Raw genomic sequence first — 17,443 nt, forward strand, 5'->3', positions numbered from 1 at the left:
TCTGACACAATAAGGTTGCGAAAACGAAACACATCGATCTTTACAATCATTCCATTACAATTAGCACAGGTTACTGAGGTGGGAAGTTAAAAGGAATAAAACCATGTCTACGCTATCTCCTGGTCCAGCTCTATGTTGCCGCACCAAATAAGCAGTTTGTATTTGCTGTTGCTTTGTCATGCAGCATACCCCAACTACATGGACTACAGATCTGCAGCGAGGAAAAAAATCCAATGTAACAAGACGACTTAACTCGACACCAGAAATGCCTTCATTAAACTACAACACCGAGCGATTAAGCAGAGTAAAACAAAACATTTTATTTTATTGTTTTGTTACCTTCATGTTGATTCGAAATGTGTCAATTCGCCGATTGAAGCAAGAAAGTCACCCTTCACACACCTAAAGAGGGGAAAAAACGGCACTCACAAAAAAATGCGTTTGGAAAGAGAAGTGTTCGACGTCTCCTTTCAGTGTAGAGCCCCCTCCCCTTTATCATGAATGGCAGCCGAAGCAATGCCAATACAAGATCATCTTTTGCAAGAAGCGACACGATTTCCCTTTTCTTTAACCTTCTCGCTTGCATGCATTAAAGCCACGCTCATTCGGTCAAAAGAAAAAAAAGGAAAGATAAATGAATGGCGGCGGATCGAACTGAAAAACGTTCGAGATCAGGAGGGGTTGCAACGAGCGGCTCAGGGCAATGGAGCTGGTGCGTTTCTCCACCTCCTCTCCAAACAACATCTTTCTAGTTGTGTCAATGACGCCATTTCAGCCAGAGATCCTAAAGTTACACATGGACTGCATCGGATCGGTGCCGAGGGCTTAAACACTGCCCGAGGCAGGGGGGAGGAGGACATGGTGGGAGGCGAAAAGGGGGCAAGTGGGGGGGGGGGGCGGAAAGTGAGAGGATCCCTGCTCAGCAGACACACGTACACAGACGGAGCCGGTACACACGCCGAGGTCATGTTTTAATAACCAGGCAGGCACCCTTGTCGACTTCCCATCTCTCAGATACACTTGACACGTCCCGCAGAGGACAGCCAGCATCGCCGAGACCCCTGGCCTCTCCCCCCCTTACCCTGGCTAAAATCGTTTGGGGGAGGAGGGGAGGGTGAAGGTGAAAGAGGGGTTTGTACAAAAGACTGAAGAGTGCGAGGTTGCTGCTGGCTTCTGATCGAAAAGCCCGAGCGAATCCTCATTGTTTAAAATCCGACCGGGGAGGAGGGTGGGGGGGAGTGAGTGAGCCTAACTTAACCTCCCTCCCTCCTTTATAGTCACTTACCCGTCCTGTGTAAGAGCGGGGGGGGGGGGGAAGGAAGAAAGCGCTGCCAACCAAAGCAGAGTGCGCCTCACAGGCCAGGGCCACCCGCCCGATGTCCGCCCCGGCTTGACTTCTTCGGCATTCGAGCAACGCTCGACGGGGCGGCCGCCGACCAAAGGCTTGAATACCTCCCCTCCTCCTGCCCAATATAAATACACACACACAAGCCCACTGTTAAATCGCCAGTCTAGAGAGAAAGAGAAGAGACAGAAAGGAGGGGGGAAACGGAGAGAATGAGAGAAAAAAAAACACACTCCTCACACACATACAACACTCGACCCCACTCGGCAACAAACAACCCTTCCCATTGGCCCGCCGTCACACGGCAACCGCAGCACCGGCAGCCTCATTGGCCCTCCCCCCGCACAAGGCGTCGGGGCAGCGCCAGGGATGCTGGTTGGTGTAGTCCTCGCCCCCGCCCACGTCATTCGGCGCACCCGCTCGCAGAACTACAACCCCCGCCAGGCGTGGCGGCCCCTGGTCCTACCCGGAGAGGGGGAAAGGAAAAAAACAACCGCATGCGCATTGCTCCGGACGGGCGTCTTTAAAAGAGATTACTGCGCAAGCGCATTGCTATTAGGATGGCGTATTTTTTGACGAGCTAAGTAAAAGGGAATTGTCTAGGGTGAGTCCGCGCTGGCGTCGGCTGAGCTCCCGTCTGGCGTCGGGTAATGGCGCGGGATAGGGCGCCGGCTGCTCCTCGTTAACATTCTCGGGAAGAGCTAGTGATATTTGGGCGGAATCGTGACGTGAGTTTTATTATTTTGTTTTTCGCGATTGTGAAGTAAATCCTAAAGGGGGGGGGAAAAAAACCGAGAGAGCGGAAGTGGGAGTGTTACGAGGCGGAAGTGGTCGGGCACCATTTGGGCGGCCCGGCTGGTGGGCGGAGGCGGGTTTAGTATTTCTTGCTGCGTCATTGCCGTTTTAAAGTAAGTATCTGTTCGTGTGTAGCTCGGGAGAGACTGGTCATTTGTCTTTCATGTTTTCTGGTCACTTTTTTTTAAAGCGCTTCACAGCGCATGATGTTCTTCTGCTGGATAGTCATTGTAATGTAGGGCTTGTATCGGGCAAATTAAATATGTGCATAACAAGATCCCACGAACAAATATGACCATCACCACATGGTCTATCTGCTCCTCGTTACCTTTTGTGGGTTCAGTCGTGGACAAATTGGTAGACGATTGTGGATGGCTGATGCATAGGAGTCTCGTGATTGTCTTCATATGTTGTCCGATCATGTTTGCTTGTCTGCTATAAGTTGGGTCTCAGTTTAATGTTTCATCCAAAAATACCCTCCTTCCATATGATGAAGCTCTCCCTCAATGCTCAGGGCGAGTTAGTCTATTTTTGTGGATTGTTTCTGGAATGGGGTTTGAACTTGTGGCCTATGTCAACCTTGTACTGTTTTACCCAGTCACTTTTTTTCAATTGACTTTGAATTTCAAGCATAATTTTGAGCTACTTTAGTCTATTTCATTGATTCTAAGAGCATTCCATGTAGTTTTTTTTATGATAAAAGATGTCTGTTCTTTTGAATGCACAAACACAGAATAGGTTGATCAGTGATTAATATATTGATCAGAATATGAGCTGGAAATTTAAGATTCTCTGTCTCCCTTTGGAAAGGTGAAGATGGTCATAGGGGTTTTTCCCCTTAGATCAGCTCACAGATCTTTGTTATCACCTGAACTGCAGCACCAAAGTAAACAGTGATGGTGTTGTGTTTTACAGTGACTCTTCATTGAAACAAGTAGACTTCAGAATGCCAAAAGATGCTTTTGAAAATTTAATGCTGTTTCTTCTATGTAGAGTCAGATACATACCACAAAAACAGACCCTTCGGTCCACCTTGTCCTTGCCAACCAGATATCCCAACCCAATCTAGTCTCTCCTGTCAGCACTTGGCCCATTATCCCTCCAAATCCTTCATATTCATGTACCCATCCAGATGCCTTTTAAATGTTGCAATTGTACTAAACTCCAACACTGCCTCTGGCAGCTCATTCTATTTTTGTACCATCCCTCTGTTAAAAAAGTTGCCCCTTATATCTTTCCCCTCTCACCCTAAACCTATGCCCTTGAGTTATGGATTCCCCTACCCAGAGGTGTTCTCTGAAACATTCCGCTAGTAGACGGCCTGTCTCCTCAATGTAGAGGAAACCACAACGGGTGCAGCGGAACATTTCAGAGAACATCTCTGGGATACCTGCACCAACCAACCCAACTGCCCCATGGCTGAACACTTTAGCTCCCCCTCCCACTCTCCCACATGCATGTCCTTGGCCGCCTCCATCGCCAGACCCTGGCACATGATGCCTGGAGGAAGAGCGCCACATCTTCTGCCTAGGAACCCTCCAACCACACAGGATGAAAGTAGATTTCTCCAGCTGCCTCATTTTCCCCCCACCCCCCCTTATCTCCGTCCCAACCCCCAGATTCAGCACCGCCACCTTGACCTGCAGTCATCTTCCTGACCTCCCCTCCCCCACCCCTTCTCTGGCCTATCACCCTCACCTCCTTCCACCTATCGTATTCCCAGCGCCCCTCAGTCCGCTTGGCACACTAGCCTCATTCCTGAAGGGCTTATGCCCAAAACATCACTTCTTCTCTGCTGCTTCCTGGCCTACTGTGTTTTTCCAGCACCACATTTTTCAACTCCAGCATCTGCAGTCCTCACCTTCTCCTAGATAACTTTTTTTAGTACTATATTATATTTTTATTTGTAATGCTCCAGAGCCTCAAACCTCATTGTAGGACTCCAAACTCCTTTGTCCAATGGATTTTATCCCTCTTTTGCCCAGGAGACTCTTAACAACACCAATTAAACCCCGGGGACCGTAACTCCAATTAAAACCAGCTTCATGCAAAATGATTTATTGGTGCGCAAATGTGCGTGTTACCTCAGATTTTGTCACTACAGAGTCCCAGGAGACGAGAGGTCAGAGAGAGAGATCAAGGTGAATCTTACCTTGTGGGCCCAGTGGTCTCACATAACCAACACTTGGATGATTGCTTATTCAATCCACCTGGAAGCTTAGCATATGTCAGAATGCTTCTGCTGCCACTAGGTGTGCAAAGTTGAGATGAGGGCCCAGACAAAGGAAACACATGCCCTTTATATAAGTCAGTTAGTAGTGCTCAAAGGTAAACCCCCCCCACCCCCCACCCCATAATGAAATATTGCGCCAGGTATAATGGTAGGGATGAGATCATCCTATGTGAGAATATAAATGCCCTAATGCTGGGGAATCATTATGCAGAGAATTGCCTAACTCCATGATTCACCAAGACAATGTAGGTGTGATACGTCCGAGTTATGGGGTGGCCCTGCAAACTACTGGCTCCACTACTTCCCTGGGCAGTGTAAGTGTGATATACTTAGTATTGGGGGATGTTCATGCAAACAAACCTGATTGGCTGGCTATGAAAGCATTGCTGAATGGAAGGGACTGAGTGAGAGTTTAATTTCATAATAGTAGTAGAATAGTAGTAAATGGCTGCTCAGATGCAGTGTGCATTACAATGGATAGTCATGTAAATTCCTGCATTTTGTCTTTGAGACAGATTGTCGTCCTCACCCACGTCAGAATGTTCAGCTTCTTGGAGAAAGACTGCACTGTTTCACCCTTTCTCATTAATGTCCAGCAAGAGGGTACAAATTAATTTTTTTTTAATGTTACAAGTTCACACCCAAAACATTGACACTGCTGCTCCTTGGATGCCTCCTGACTTGTTATGCTTATCCAGCACCACCTTTTTTGGCTTTTATTACCTCCCAGACCTGATAAGTCCAACACATTCCTGCAATGCATTTTGTTGTTAGCAAGTTTGACAAAGTAGGTAATTCAAATTCCTGTGGAACATCCTAACTCCAATCCAGTGCTGTTCTGCCGTTGCCCATCACACATTTTTGTTGACCCAGAATGTCTCTTGTTGAAGCCAAGCCACCTGTTTACAAGTCTATCCCATGTGGTTTTGTGACTCCATCTTCTAACCTTCTGAAAGTGTATCTGATAGGAGTAGGTAGAGAAAGAGTTAGTTTTGTGAAGCAAAAGGTTCAGCTGAGCGTGACTCAGATCAGATAAGAACTTGCAGTTAACAATGGGGTGCTGGAGACAAGGGTAATAGGTTAACAAGGTGGAAAAGCATTCATTGTGTAGAGCTATTTAACCATATTTGAAGCATTCAGTGTATAAGGTCAGTTTAACAAGGTGAAACGTGTGGACTATGTGAAGCCAGTTAAGTTTAAGAAAACTCATTGTGTAACATGAGGTAGCTTAATCTTAGATTTTGACACTCGCTATTATAACAGTCACCCAGTTAATATGTATGTTACCTTATCTGGATGCTCAAAACTGCTGCTCAAGAGAAGATTGAGAACTCATGTCTCTGTGCATGTGAGTCATCATTCTTCCTCCCTCCACAGCCCGGTTTAAAGATAAGGAGGTAAAACTATATTGAGTGTTTTGCTTCGACTGAGGCGGGAATGGCACAAGAATATAGTCCTACAAACATTTCATATTTCTGTGCTTGTTTAATTCTGGCTTATTGCACCACTCTAATTTTAAATTGCTTAGTCAGTAATGGCATATCTTAGCTGCTTTGGGGTGAAGTTGTAGAATTTCTCCCTGTCTCTGGTTTCAGAAACACCCTGTATGTGAACTGTTAGGTCTCCTGGCCTAATTATACTTGAGGATTGGTGTTGTAAAAACTTTGATACATAATTGCAGACCAGTGTTCCTAGCTTCGACTAGATTATGTCAACTGCAGACATTCAATCTTGGTGTGAGATGAAGTTGTTTGCACAAAAATGTTCAACAATTGTTTTACAGTTTAACTTTGGTATTTCCATTCAGAAAGCTAGATGCTTGGAAGAACATTGCTTTTGAAGGTTCTACAATAATACTGACAAAAGAATAGTGCAATTGGGGATGTTTCTAAGCAGCAGTGCTATACATTGTATCGTGGATGGCTTGAGCTTAGAAGCATTTGTTTAAAATTGTTGAATAAAGAATTGATTTTACATAGACTAATGCTTTGGGGGTCTTTATAAGAGAAAGCATAACAAAGTAATTTTAAATTAAGGTAAAAATTTAATATGACTTGTTTTTGAGACATACAGGTTAAAATTGAATGGCAACTTTAGAGTGTATAGTTGGCCCTGTTACTATTTGAGCCTACTTAAAAGCTAGGGTGATTTGTGGAAGGACAATTTAGTTACTGACAGCACTTACCTGTGATAACTATGGTTAACTGTTACAAAGCCCAGACTCTAGATGGTGTCTCTTCCTAAGCATTTTTTTAAAAATCTGGCAACAGATAATTTTGTTGCTTTTCAGGCTTTATACCTCTTTCTCCCATCTCATCCCTTGACTCTTGCTTGAAGAAAGTGTTCTGTTGAGTCACAGTACATGTTGTATTGTAGCACAAAAATAGATGTTTGGCCTAATGACCTGTACCAGTTTATTGAGTCATAGAGAAGTGCATCACGGAAACAGACCCTTCAGTCCAACTCATCGATGACAACCAGGTCACTTAACCTAATGTAATCCCATTTGTTAGCTCTTGGCTCGTATCCCTCTAAACATTTCCTATTCATAGACCCATTCAGATGCCTTTTAAATGTTGTAATTGTACCAGTCTCCTCCCCTTATGGCAGCTCATTCCATCCATGTCCTACCCTCTTGTACTGCATTATTGCGTACTCCATCTAATTCAGTCACATGATTTATCCATTCCTCCAGAGTATGATTTGGAGATGCTGGTGTTGGTCTGGGATGTACAAAGTTAAAAATCTCACAACACCCAGATTATAGTCCAACAGGTTTAATTGGAAGCACTAGCTTTCGGAGCACCGCTCCTTCATCAGGTGGTTGTGGAGGACACAATTGTAAGACAAGAATTTATAGCAAAGGTTTACAGTGTGATGTAACTGAAATTATACATTGAAAAGTGCCTTGATAGTTTCACTTCTAACAGATGAGACTTAAACAATCATGGTATTCTATCATGTGTAAATCACAAAACTTTAAAAAGTTGCATTTTCAGGTTAACTGTAACAATTGGTGTTAGCTAGACAATTGTTACAGTTAACCTGAGAATGCAACTTTTTCGTGATTTACACATGATAGAAGTGAAACTATCATGGTATTCTCACAGATGAAAGACGCAACAGATAATCAAGGTATTTTTCCATGCAAAATTTCAGTTACATAGACTAAACTTTTGCTATAAATTCTGTGCCTTACAATTGTGTCCTCAACAACCACCTGATGAAGGAGCGGTGCTCCGAAAGCTAGTGTCCTTCAGATTAGTGCTGCTTCCCTTTTTAAATGCATCTATTCTGCGCTCTCCTTCTGCGCTTTATCATTCTTCAAATAATAACTTCGGCAGTTCCTTTTATAATGTGAGTTTTAATTTTGGTTAATGGTGGTGTATTGGAGTTATTCATGCCTTGCTAAAGAAGCAGAGAGCCTTCAGATAGTCCTGATGGGAGTGGATATGTATTGCACATCCATGGTGAAAAGGAAGTGGCTGGAGCCGCGCAATAATGGAACGGGCAGTGTCAGAATCACAAGTGTATGTGGGGAAACACGTGTTCTCCCCTCGTCCAGTCCGATACGGGTGCGAGAACGTTCTCTGATAATGGATCCAACAGTCGGAGATTGCTTTTGTTGGCTGCAATGGTATGTGCAGAAATGGAACCCAAACTTGTAATTTAAAAAAAACACTGAAAATGAGTACCATATAATCTGCAATTCTGCTTTTGACCATAAATCTGCATCACCAAAACTTTTGTTCCAACTCTAATATTGCAAGTCTCTGACACTTGACTCCTCGATTCATACTTTCAGCTATGCCTTTGACATCGCTCTTCTGGCCTTTTTATTTTCAATTCTCAGTAAGTTTATGGGTTAGTATATCTTAATTTGTATCATGTCATTGTCACTTGCCACATCTGTGGTTTCTAATGTTGTGTTTGGCTCCTGACCGAGCAGCACTTAGAACACTTTACATTGCTGTCTTTTAATTCCTCCCAATTCCTGCAAACTCTTCAATCCTTGCATTCCTCTGTGCTTATTCAGTCTTTTTGTCATTTCCTCTTGAGAATCTTTTGAAATGAATCACTTCTCTACTGATGACTATGCTTTGCTTTGAATTGTTAAACGACAGGGTTGAGAGCTTTTAGTTTTAAAGTCAAATATAGTATCTCTTTTTAAAATTTCTGTTTAATAACACTAGTCTCAAGTGCTTTTGAATATCTTGCCCCATTAGAGATGCAGTTTTAGTGCAAGTTAGAGGTTTTTGATGCATGATAGTCAGATGACCCTAGGGTCCCTACTGTAAGTGGAAATGCCCTTGCAGCTATTTAGTCCAGCCTCTCAAAACATTTGTCCTGGGTGTTGATTAATTGATGCGAAGGGTACAGTAGCAAAGATTTTTATGCTGAAAGTGTCTAAGATGCTAATTATTATACCTCAACAGGAATATTGCTTACTGTCCTGTGCACGACTCTTTGGAAAGTATATGAACTCATGGGAGAGAATGTAGAAAATGTTTGAGAATTGCAGGGATAAGATACCTCATGAAGATAGATTGGGGAAGTTGTGACAGTTTTCCTTGTAGAGTTTTGCTCAATATTAACTATGAAAGGTTGGGCAGAAACTGTTCTCCTTCAAGATCAAGAATTAGAGCATAATTATCAAAAGAAGCAAATTTAAGAATAACTTCACACAAGTGAGTACTTCTAGTCTGGAATGCACTGCCTATATGCATGTTAAAATTGAGGCATTCAAGAGGGCATTATGTATTTAAATGGGAAAAGGGAGGAGAGTGAGACCAAGTCATGCTCATTCAGAGGCAGTATAGATAATGAGCTGAACAGCCACCTTGAGCACCATAACAATCCTGTTTGTTCAGACTGGAATTGAGCATAGGAGAAAATGAGCACTGTAGATGCTGGGGATCAGAGTCGGTGTGGTGCTAGAAAAGCACAGCCAGTCAGGCAGCATCGGAGGAACAGGAGAATTGATGTTCTGGGCATAAATCCCTCATCAGGAATTCCTGGTGAGGGCTTATGCCCAAAACATCAGCTCCTCAGATGCTGCCTGACCTGGATTTAAGAATACCCTCCTTGAAGAATAATCTGATGCAGGCATTACTAGGTTATGTGACTTGCTAATTTCCCATGGAGACTAGAGCTTTGTTCCATTAAATTCAGTCCAAGAAACCTTCAACATAGTGTGGAAATGTTCAAGAAAAATGCCTATGACCTTGCTGTGTATGCAGTGTATGCTTCAGACTGTCCCGTAATGCTGTTTTCTAATGACTTAATGTGATATTTTCAGAAAAGGCTAAGCTAATTTGAGTACAGTATGTCCAAAGAATAGTCATTTTTGACTTAATGTTGTTACTGTTGCTTTTTGAACAGATGATGCCTAATCATAAGACACTGGGCAGAGCCATTCAGTCCATCACTTCAGCTGCACAATTCAATTAGAGCGTCACTGATCTGATCTAGTTCACTAGTCTACCTTTACTCCATAATCCTTGATTTCCTTTCTATTTTTAAAAATTTGTCTTCTCTCGGCCTTGAATATACTTTGACTTGGCCTCCCCAGCCCTTTGTGGTGAAGAATTTCAGTTTCTTATGTTATGGATTAGACCTGATCACTGAAAACATTCTTAACCAGGCAGCCCCAGACCATAACTTTGCAATTTGTTTTGTAAGTGTAAGGTTGACTAATAGATTTTAGAACAGACAACTATTTGTTCACTAAAATTACACCATGAAGTACGAACAAAATTAACCTCTATAGCACTCAAACTATCCAACTTGAAATATGCACAGTCCCAATAAGCAAACTCCCTTTAAAACCCAGTATAAATCGAACACATGCCTACAGGTTGAAGTTGAAGGGCAGAAAAGAGTTTCCACACAGCTCCCTGTTGACCTTCACAGTTCAGGACTGAACTTAAATCTGCTCAGCCCAGCTGAAGAGCTGACCACTCCCATTTCATTTTACAGGTCACTTTCAAAACATGACCATTTTGGCCTGAAGTCTCATCTGCTTACATAAATAAAAGGCCCCTCAAAATCCTTTTCATCTCGTAACCAAATCAGACTGATCTGAACCCAGTCTGGTTTATTGCTGCTCTGAAAAATCCAGGACAGAGTCTCCTTGTGCTAAGGAACAGCTTTTTGAAAAAGTGGGCTAGCTTTGTGACACTTAAAAGAAATTGCTCTTCATCTGTCTTCTGTGGATGACTCATTCTGAGATGATGTCCTGTTGTTCTAGATTTTGCCTAAGGGGGAATTATGTTTACACGCTTACTGTCAAGTGCCATAAGAATTTTCTGTTCCAATAATTCTTGCCTCTCATTTATCTGTACTTGGATAAATATAGGTCCAACCTACTCGATCTCTCCTCAAAAGGCTGTCTTTTTCTTAAGATCAACCGAATAATATCTTTCTGGATGACCTCCAATCACTGCCCATAGTGTGGAAGCAGGCCATTCAGCCCATTGAGTCCTGATTACCCCTCCAAAGAACACCCATCCAGGCTAACTTGCCCCTATCCTATCCTTTATAAGCCTGCATTTCCCAAGCTTGCAAATTTCTGGAACTGAGCAATTTGGCATGGCCAGTCTACCTAGCCTGCCCATCTTAGAACACTGGGAGAAAACTGGAGCACTGACAAGAAACCGTGCAAAACTCTAGGTAGACAGGTTCCTTAGGGGACCAAAACTATTCAGTATTTCAGTTGTGACTTGAAAACTGCTTTTATAGTTTCAAAGATTTCACTATTTTTAATATTTCCATTCCATTCCAATGAAGGGTAACGTTGCATTTGCCTTCTCTCTCCTGCTGAAATTAGATCAGTGTTTTTGTAATTTATGGATGAGGGCTCCCAAATCCCCCTCTTCTGTGGCATTGTGTATTGTTTTTATTGCATTAAATGATATCCAGCTCCTCCCAACATCCCAGATGGCCTCCTTCAAAGATGGCAATTTTCCCCTCATGGCCAACAATGCTCTCCAGTGCATTTCCTCCATCTCCCGCACCTTTGCCCTTGAACCCTACTCCTCCATTCGCAACAACAGCAGAACCCTCCTCCTCCTTCCACCCCACCAATCTCCAGATACTTTGCATTATCCTCTGCCATTTTTTGCCACCTCCAAAAAAACCTTACACCAGGGCTGTTTTTCCTTCCCCACATCTATTTGCATTCCAGAAAGACTTTGCCTCCGTGCCTCTTAGGTCCATCCCACCCCTCTACTCCGTCACCTTCCCCTGCCCCTGCAAGAAGTGCAAAACCTGCATCCATGCCTCCCTCTCACCTCCGTCCTAGGCCCCAAAGAATTCTTGCACATCCAACAGAGTTTTACCCGTACTTTGTCACCGTGTCTTTTGCCCCCAGTGTTGTCTTCTCTGCATTGGCATCCTATCTCCCAATTTGCAGCATGTCTGAGAACATCTCTGGGGAACATGCACAAAAGAACCCCATAGACCTGTGGCTGAACACTGACTCCCCTTGCCACTCTATCAGGGACATTCAAGTCCCTACTTGGGGGTCAGAGGGAAATACATCTCTTGTGGTGGGGTTTGTTTGTAGGTGGCAGGATGGAAGGTGACGACCAGGGGGGTTCTGTCCTTGTTGCGTTGGGAAGGGTAGTGTTCAAGGGTTGACGTGTGTAAAATGGAGGAGATTTGCTGGAGGGGAAATTACAGTCTTTGAAGGAGGCCATCTAGGGTTTTGTATGGTGGAATTAGTCACCTTGGGAACAGGAGCAGCAGAGACAGGAGTTGAGAATAAGGGATGGTGTTTTTACAGGAGGCAGGGTGGGAGGAGGTTTAGTCCAGATGTGGGGGTCAGTTGGTTTGTAGTAGATGTCCGTGGTTAGTTGCTTGCCGGTGATGGCGGGGGCCAGAAAGGGGAGGGAGGTGTCCGAGACAGTCCAGGTGAATTTGAGGTTGCGATGAAAGGTATTTGTGAAGTTGAACTGTTCAACCTCCTTACCCCAATCAGTGTTTTGAAGAGACCACCCCTGCACACGTGCGCACACAACTCCAGCATTGTCCAAGGCTCCAAAGGATCATTCCATATCTGGCAGGAATTCACCTGTACCTCCAGTGTCATCTACTATATAAGTTGCACCAATGTGGGTGTCTGTACATCAGGGAGACAGGATGCCAACTTGGGGATCGTTTCGGAGAATGTCACTTGGACACCTGCACCAACCAACCCCATTGTCCTTAAGCTCTTTTTATGACACTGTTCTTCGACAGTGATGCAACTGCAACGCACCGATTTCTGTGAACTAGCAACAAAATTTATTAAACACTGTGCAGAACAAGCTTTGGTGAAACCCTGAACACTCCATGTTTTCTGAACAAAAGTCTGTCCTTTATACAAAAGTCTTTTCGTCACCGTTAATAATCCACAAGGCAACCCCCAGCCATCCCCTCATAGTCCCACGCCACTTCAGATACAATGTAGTGACCACCCCACCTCCGGAAACAGTATAATGCAAATCATCCCTGAATGTCAAATCTGTTGCAAATCCCTTTTTAATTAAAGGGGAATAGTCAAATTCCAAATGTGATGTTCTTATTGATTTCTGCATGAAAATGTAAATCATCCCCGAATTGCAAGAAAATGGCCATGTAAACCTCCCACATTCCACCTCTAAGACAAAGACACACCATCTTACCCCTCCAGGACATTGCATTTCTTGCAGGTCAGTAGAGAAAATTAATTCTTTAATATCGTACCCTATAGCTGAACACTTGAACTCCCTCTTCCACTCCAAGGACATGCAGGTCCTGGGCTGCTTCCATCACCAAACCTCCCTTTGTTCATGATTCCCCTTCCTCTGACTCCATGTCTTGGTTCCCATTTCCCCTGTCAATTTAGTTTAAACCTTCTGCACCCAGTCAAGTAAGTACTGTCACCTGTGTGCTCGTTCTGGTCCTGTTCAGATATAACCATCCTGTTTGTACTGGTTCTACCTTCTCCAGTACCAGTCCCAATGCCCCAGGAGCTTAAACTTCCCTTGTGCTATCTCTTGAGGCATGTGTTGATCTGATTATATCCTGCTATTTCCACTCTGACTAGCACATGGCTTTAGTAGTAAAGATCAAATGTTGCTTTCAACTCGCTTCTGACTCCCTATTTTCTGCTTATAATGCTTCATTCCCTTTTTAAAAATCATGTTATTTCCTATGGGTGCCATGACCAATGGCTGTTCACCCTCTTCTAGGATATCCTGCAGCTGCTCTGAGACTTCTTTACCCAGATATCAGGGAGGCAACATTCTGGAGTCTTGTTTTCAGTTGCAAGTACAGCTTTCCCCAAACAATTGAATCCCCAGTGGTTATTTCATTTCCACACCCTTTGCTCTTCCCCTGGGCTGCAAAACCATGTGTGGTCCCATGAATTTGGCTGTTGCTGTTATCCCCCAGACAGGTCACTTTGCTGTAAAAGATACCTCTTTGGATGCTGTTGAGAGGAATGACCCCAGTGGATTTTGTACTATTTGCCTTGTTCTTTTTAATCTGTCTGGTGGTCACTATTTTCTTTGTCTTTAAAGTTTAACCCTGCAGTGTGACCACCCCTCACTGCAGCACTTGACAATGTTCTCAACTTTAGATGATTTAGTGTCAGCAGCCACTGCTCCAACTGCGAAATCTTGGTCTCCAGATGCATCAGCTTGAGTCACTTCTTGCATCATGGTTGATCTGCCTCAAATCTACTTTTGTGCCGACTCCTCAACCCTAAATTCTATTTTAAAAAATCAACCTGCCTCTTTCTATAGTTATCGATGATCTAGCCTTCATAGCTGTCTGGGGTAGAGAACAATCTTTTGCAAAGGTAGTTTCAAAATAAAATTACATGACCATGAAGTATTTGTATCCTGTCGTCATTGAAGGTTGTCCAACACTTTTCTGACCTCTACTATCTCTTTTCTGTTATCCAACTCCTTGGGGCTATCCTCGTTTAAAATCTGAGGCGAAAGTGAGGACTGCAGATGCTGGAGATCAGAGCTGAAAATGTGTTGTTGGAAAAGCGCAGCAGGTCGGGCAGCATCCAAGGAACAGGAAATTCGATGTTTCGGGCATAAGCCTGAAGAAGACCTTATTCCCGAAACGTCGAATTTCCTGTTCCTTGGAAGCTGCCTGACTTGTTGCGCTTTTCCAGCAACACATTTTCAGCTATCCTTGTTTAGTTCTACTTCTCTTGACTAGGGTATCCGACAACTCTGCCTGCTCTTCAGCTAACGCCAAAAGGTTTCATAAGCATCTATTTGTGAAGTGGAGTGAAGCATTTTGACACTGGGCAAACCCTCCTGTTTAATTTAAACCAGCCCCACACGAGATGTATTCCATGCAGTAATCTGAAAGTTTGAGGCCAAGAACTAGTTAAACTAAAATTAACAACTTGATTCTCTCTTATACTTTAAGAAATGAATAATGAACAACTGTTTACAACTCTTCCCTCTAACCAATCTTTCCCTTTCCCTTGTGTAATAGTAGTCTGATTTAAACCCCACCCCCGATTTAAGATTTACCAAAAATTCAAATTTCAAAACCAGCCAGTAGGCAAGTTGTTGTATATATCTTCCTCGAGATTTGCTCTCCAGGTTGGTGTTTGTTTTCTGAGCAAATTCCTTCTCAACACCACTGAGTTTTGACTAGCAGCCGACATCTGTTGGTCTTTTGGCAGTTCTCCCTCAACTGTTCAATTTTCCCCAGTCTTATACCTCCAAAGCATTGGATTGTGTCATTGACTTGTAGTATTGTTCATATACTAAATTCAAACTTGATTTGAGTTTAGTTTTTTGTGGGGGCATAATTTAAACTGATTGCCCTAATTCAGATTTTTGTCTCCAGGCAACCAGCTACCCTCACAGCTGGACCACATGTTGCATTATAATTTATTTAGAACACTTGGTGCTGTCAGGTAGTTTTGCTAGCTTTTAACTGTCAAATGTACAGTACACCCACATCTTCATAACAAAAGTCATCTATATGATATCCTTTGGTATCTATCTGTATATATGGGACCAGCTACCATACAATCATCAGTTTTTCCTTGTCAACAACTGCAATTCCTTCACTATTTGTCAAGCTGCTTCAACTACATTGGATCTTGAATGAACTTTAATTTCTATTTGCTGAGCATGAGTGAGATCAAAGTTGTCATAAACCGCAGTTAACTTGGTTACATATTTTCTTTTCCTCATTATTATTTCAGCATCCGAGTTGACCACAGGCCAAGTTTCTAATGCTGCTGATTAATCTTGTAAGTAATACTGTCTGCCTCCACCCTTAGAATGGGCAGTCTGCTGCTGAAATCTATGCTTGTGCCTGTCCTATCCAGATTTAAGTTTGCAAGTTACATTGCATACTTGGGCCCATTCAAAATTCTGACTATCTTTACCTGCACTTAATCTCCCTCTGCTATCACTTATCCTTCCCCTTGACTGCTATTTCCTCAATACCTCAGATTTTAAAATCTTGTTTTTGTCTTCCGTTTCTTCAGCCTGTAACATCCTGCTAATCCCTGAATTCTGTTACTCTGGTCTCATATACATCATTGACCCATTTACACTAACACTGAAGATAGGCCATCAGCCACTTGAACTCCAAAGTCTGGAATTACATTGCCAAACTACTGTGATTTGTGCATTTTCTTTTCGGAGGTTTTAAAATGGAGCCCATCTGAATGAGACCTTCCTTTTATAGATGCAATGTTGTGCAAGTGGACAATTTCATTTTTGATGAATAAGCCATGGTCATGCTGCAAATGGATTCATCTTAGAACAAGACCTCAATTTAAAAGATTTAATTCTGTCATCTCACACTCAGGATGAACTCTTTGGGTGATGCATTGTGGATTGAAAAGTGGGCTCAGGTGGAGAAAATACTGAATGAAATAGGAAAATGTACCAGCATGAATTGAGCATGAAACTGATTTTCTAGGGCTAAGGAGAAAACTTGTGTCCATTGATGTTGCAGGATGTTGTAATTATCAAGTGAATTGAGAGCAGAATCCTGTTCAAGGATGATCCTTACTCTTGTGCTGGAAGATCTCTAGTTAGTTGGTCACTAGCTGGAGAGCAGTTTACTATTTTTGATTATGGAGGAGAAAGTGAGGTCTGCAGATGCTGGAGATCAGAGCTGAAAATGTGTTGCTGGAAAAGCGCAGCAGGTCAGGCAGCATCCAAGGAACAGGAAATTCGACATTTCGGGCATAAGCTCTTCATCTTCATTATGCCTGAAACTTCGAATTTCCTGTTCCTTGGATGCTGCCTGACCTGCTGTACTTCTCCAGCAACACATTTTCAGCTATTTTTGATTATGGCCTCTTTGTCAGAACTTTTGAAAAAAATCCTTTTTGATTGCAGCTCTTCTGCACTGGTTTTAAGTTGGGTTCCAGCAACTGGTTGTTTGGCATAAAGTCTTTAAATATAGAGGCCACAGGCCTGCTTCTACTGTACTTGCCATGACTGACCTGCTAAACTTTGGGAATTGATAGCCAAGCTCAGCTTTTTGATTTGCATCTAAGGGGAGTATCGAGGGTCACAGTGGCATGTAATATGCCACACTGCTGCACGCACACATCTCTTACATGTTCTTCCAGTTTTTTTTTATTGTTGACTTCGCTATGAAAAGGCATAAAGAGGATTGTTTAGATTTTAATTATTCTTTCAATATGCAGTGTGATTCTTGAGCTGTTGGGATTATGGTGATGTCTTTCTGAAACAAGCAAATGGCAACACTATGGAAATAGAGGTGTTGATGTGTAGAGGTCATGTGACGCTTGATTAATGGCCATTAACATGGAGATGAATATGTCGCAAAAGAACAAAAATGATAATTGAGAGCACGCTTTAATTTGTCTTGGTAACAAATTATCAAGTTGGTTTCATCAAGCTCTGGAAATAAATTCTTAACTATGATCACAATTATCAGAAAATTTCAGTCGCATGATTATTCAGGCACAGAAAGCCATTCAGCACATCAAGCAATGGTTCTGTTAGCTCATGTCAATTTTCCGCATTTGCTCTGCACACAATAACATCATACACCGCTGTCTTGAATGCCTCATCTTG

General features: G+C 42.9%; 2 protein-coding genes across 10 annotated transcripts in view; one reads left to right on the plus strand and one right to left on the minus strand.

The window, feature by feature from the left end:
- Positions 1–1,600, minus strand: part of arid4b (AT-rich interaction domain 4B) — a 172,844-nt gene extending 171,244 nt beyond the window's left edge. For both annotated transcript variants that reach the window (XM_060852551.1, XM_060852544.1), the window contains exons 1-2: positions 1,286–1,600; positions 340–402 (exon numbers count right to left, since the gene is read on the minus strand). In XM_060852551.1, the coding sequence (XP_060708534.1) occupies positions 340–345 (6 nt within the window). In that variant the 5' untranslated portion in view covers positions 346–402; positions 1,286–1,600. The remainder of the gene's footprint in view (positions 1–339; positions 403–1,285) is intronic.
- A 253-nt stretch (positions 1,601–1,853) lies between these two features.
- Positions 1,854–17,443, plus strand: part of ggps1 (geranylgeranyl diphosphate synthase 1) — a 49,791-nt gene continuing 34,201 nt past the window's right edge. For 3 of the 8 annotated variants that reach the window (XM_060852619.1, XM_060852610.1, XM_060852575.1), the window contains exons 1-2: positions 1,894–2,073; positions 15,583–15,630. The gene's annotated coding sequence lies outside the window, so the exon portion shown is untranslated. Of the gene's footprint in view, positions 2,074–2,234; positions 2,254–4,915; positions 4,977–15,582; positions 15,631–17,443 lie in introns of those variants that run through there. The other 5 variants (XM_060852591.1, XM_060852583.1, XM_060852568.1 and 2 more) reach the window with 5 other exon arrangements.

The sequence above is a fragment of the Hemiscyllium ocellatum genome, chromosome 3 (genome assembly GCF_020745735.1).
Source record: "Hemiscyllium ocellatum isolate sHemOce1 chromosome 3, sHemOce1.pat.X.cur, whole genome shotgun sequence".
Lineage (NCBI taxonomy): Eukaryota > Metazoa > Chordata > Chondrichthyes > Orectolobiformes > Hemiscylliidae > Hemiscyllium > Hemiscyllium ocellatum.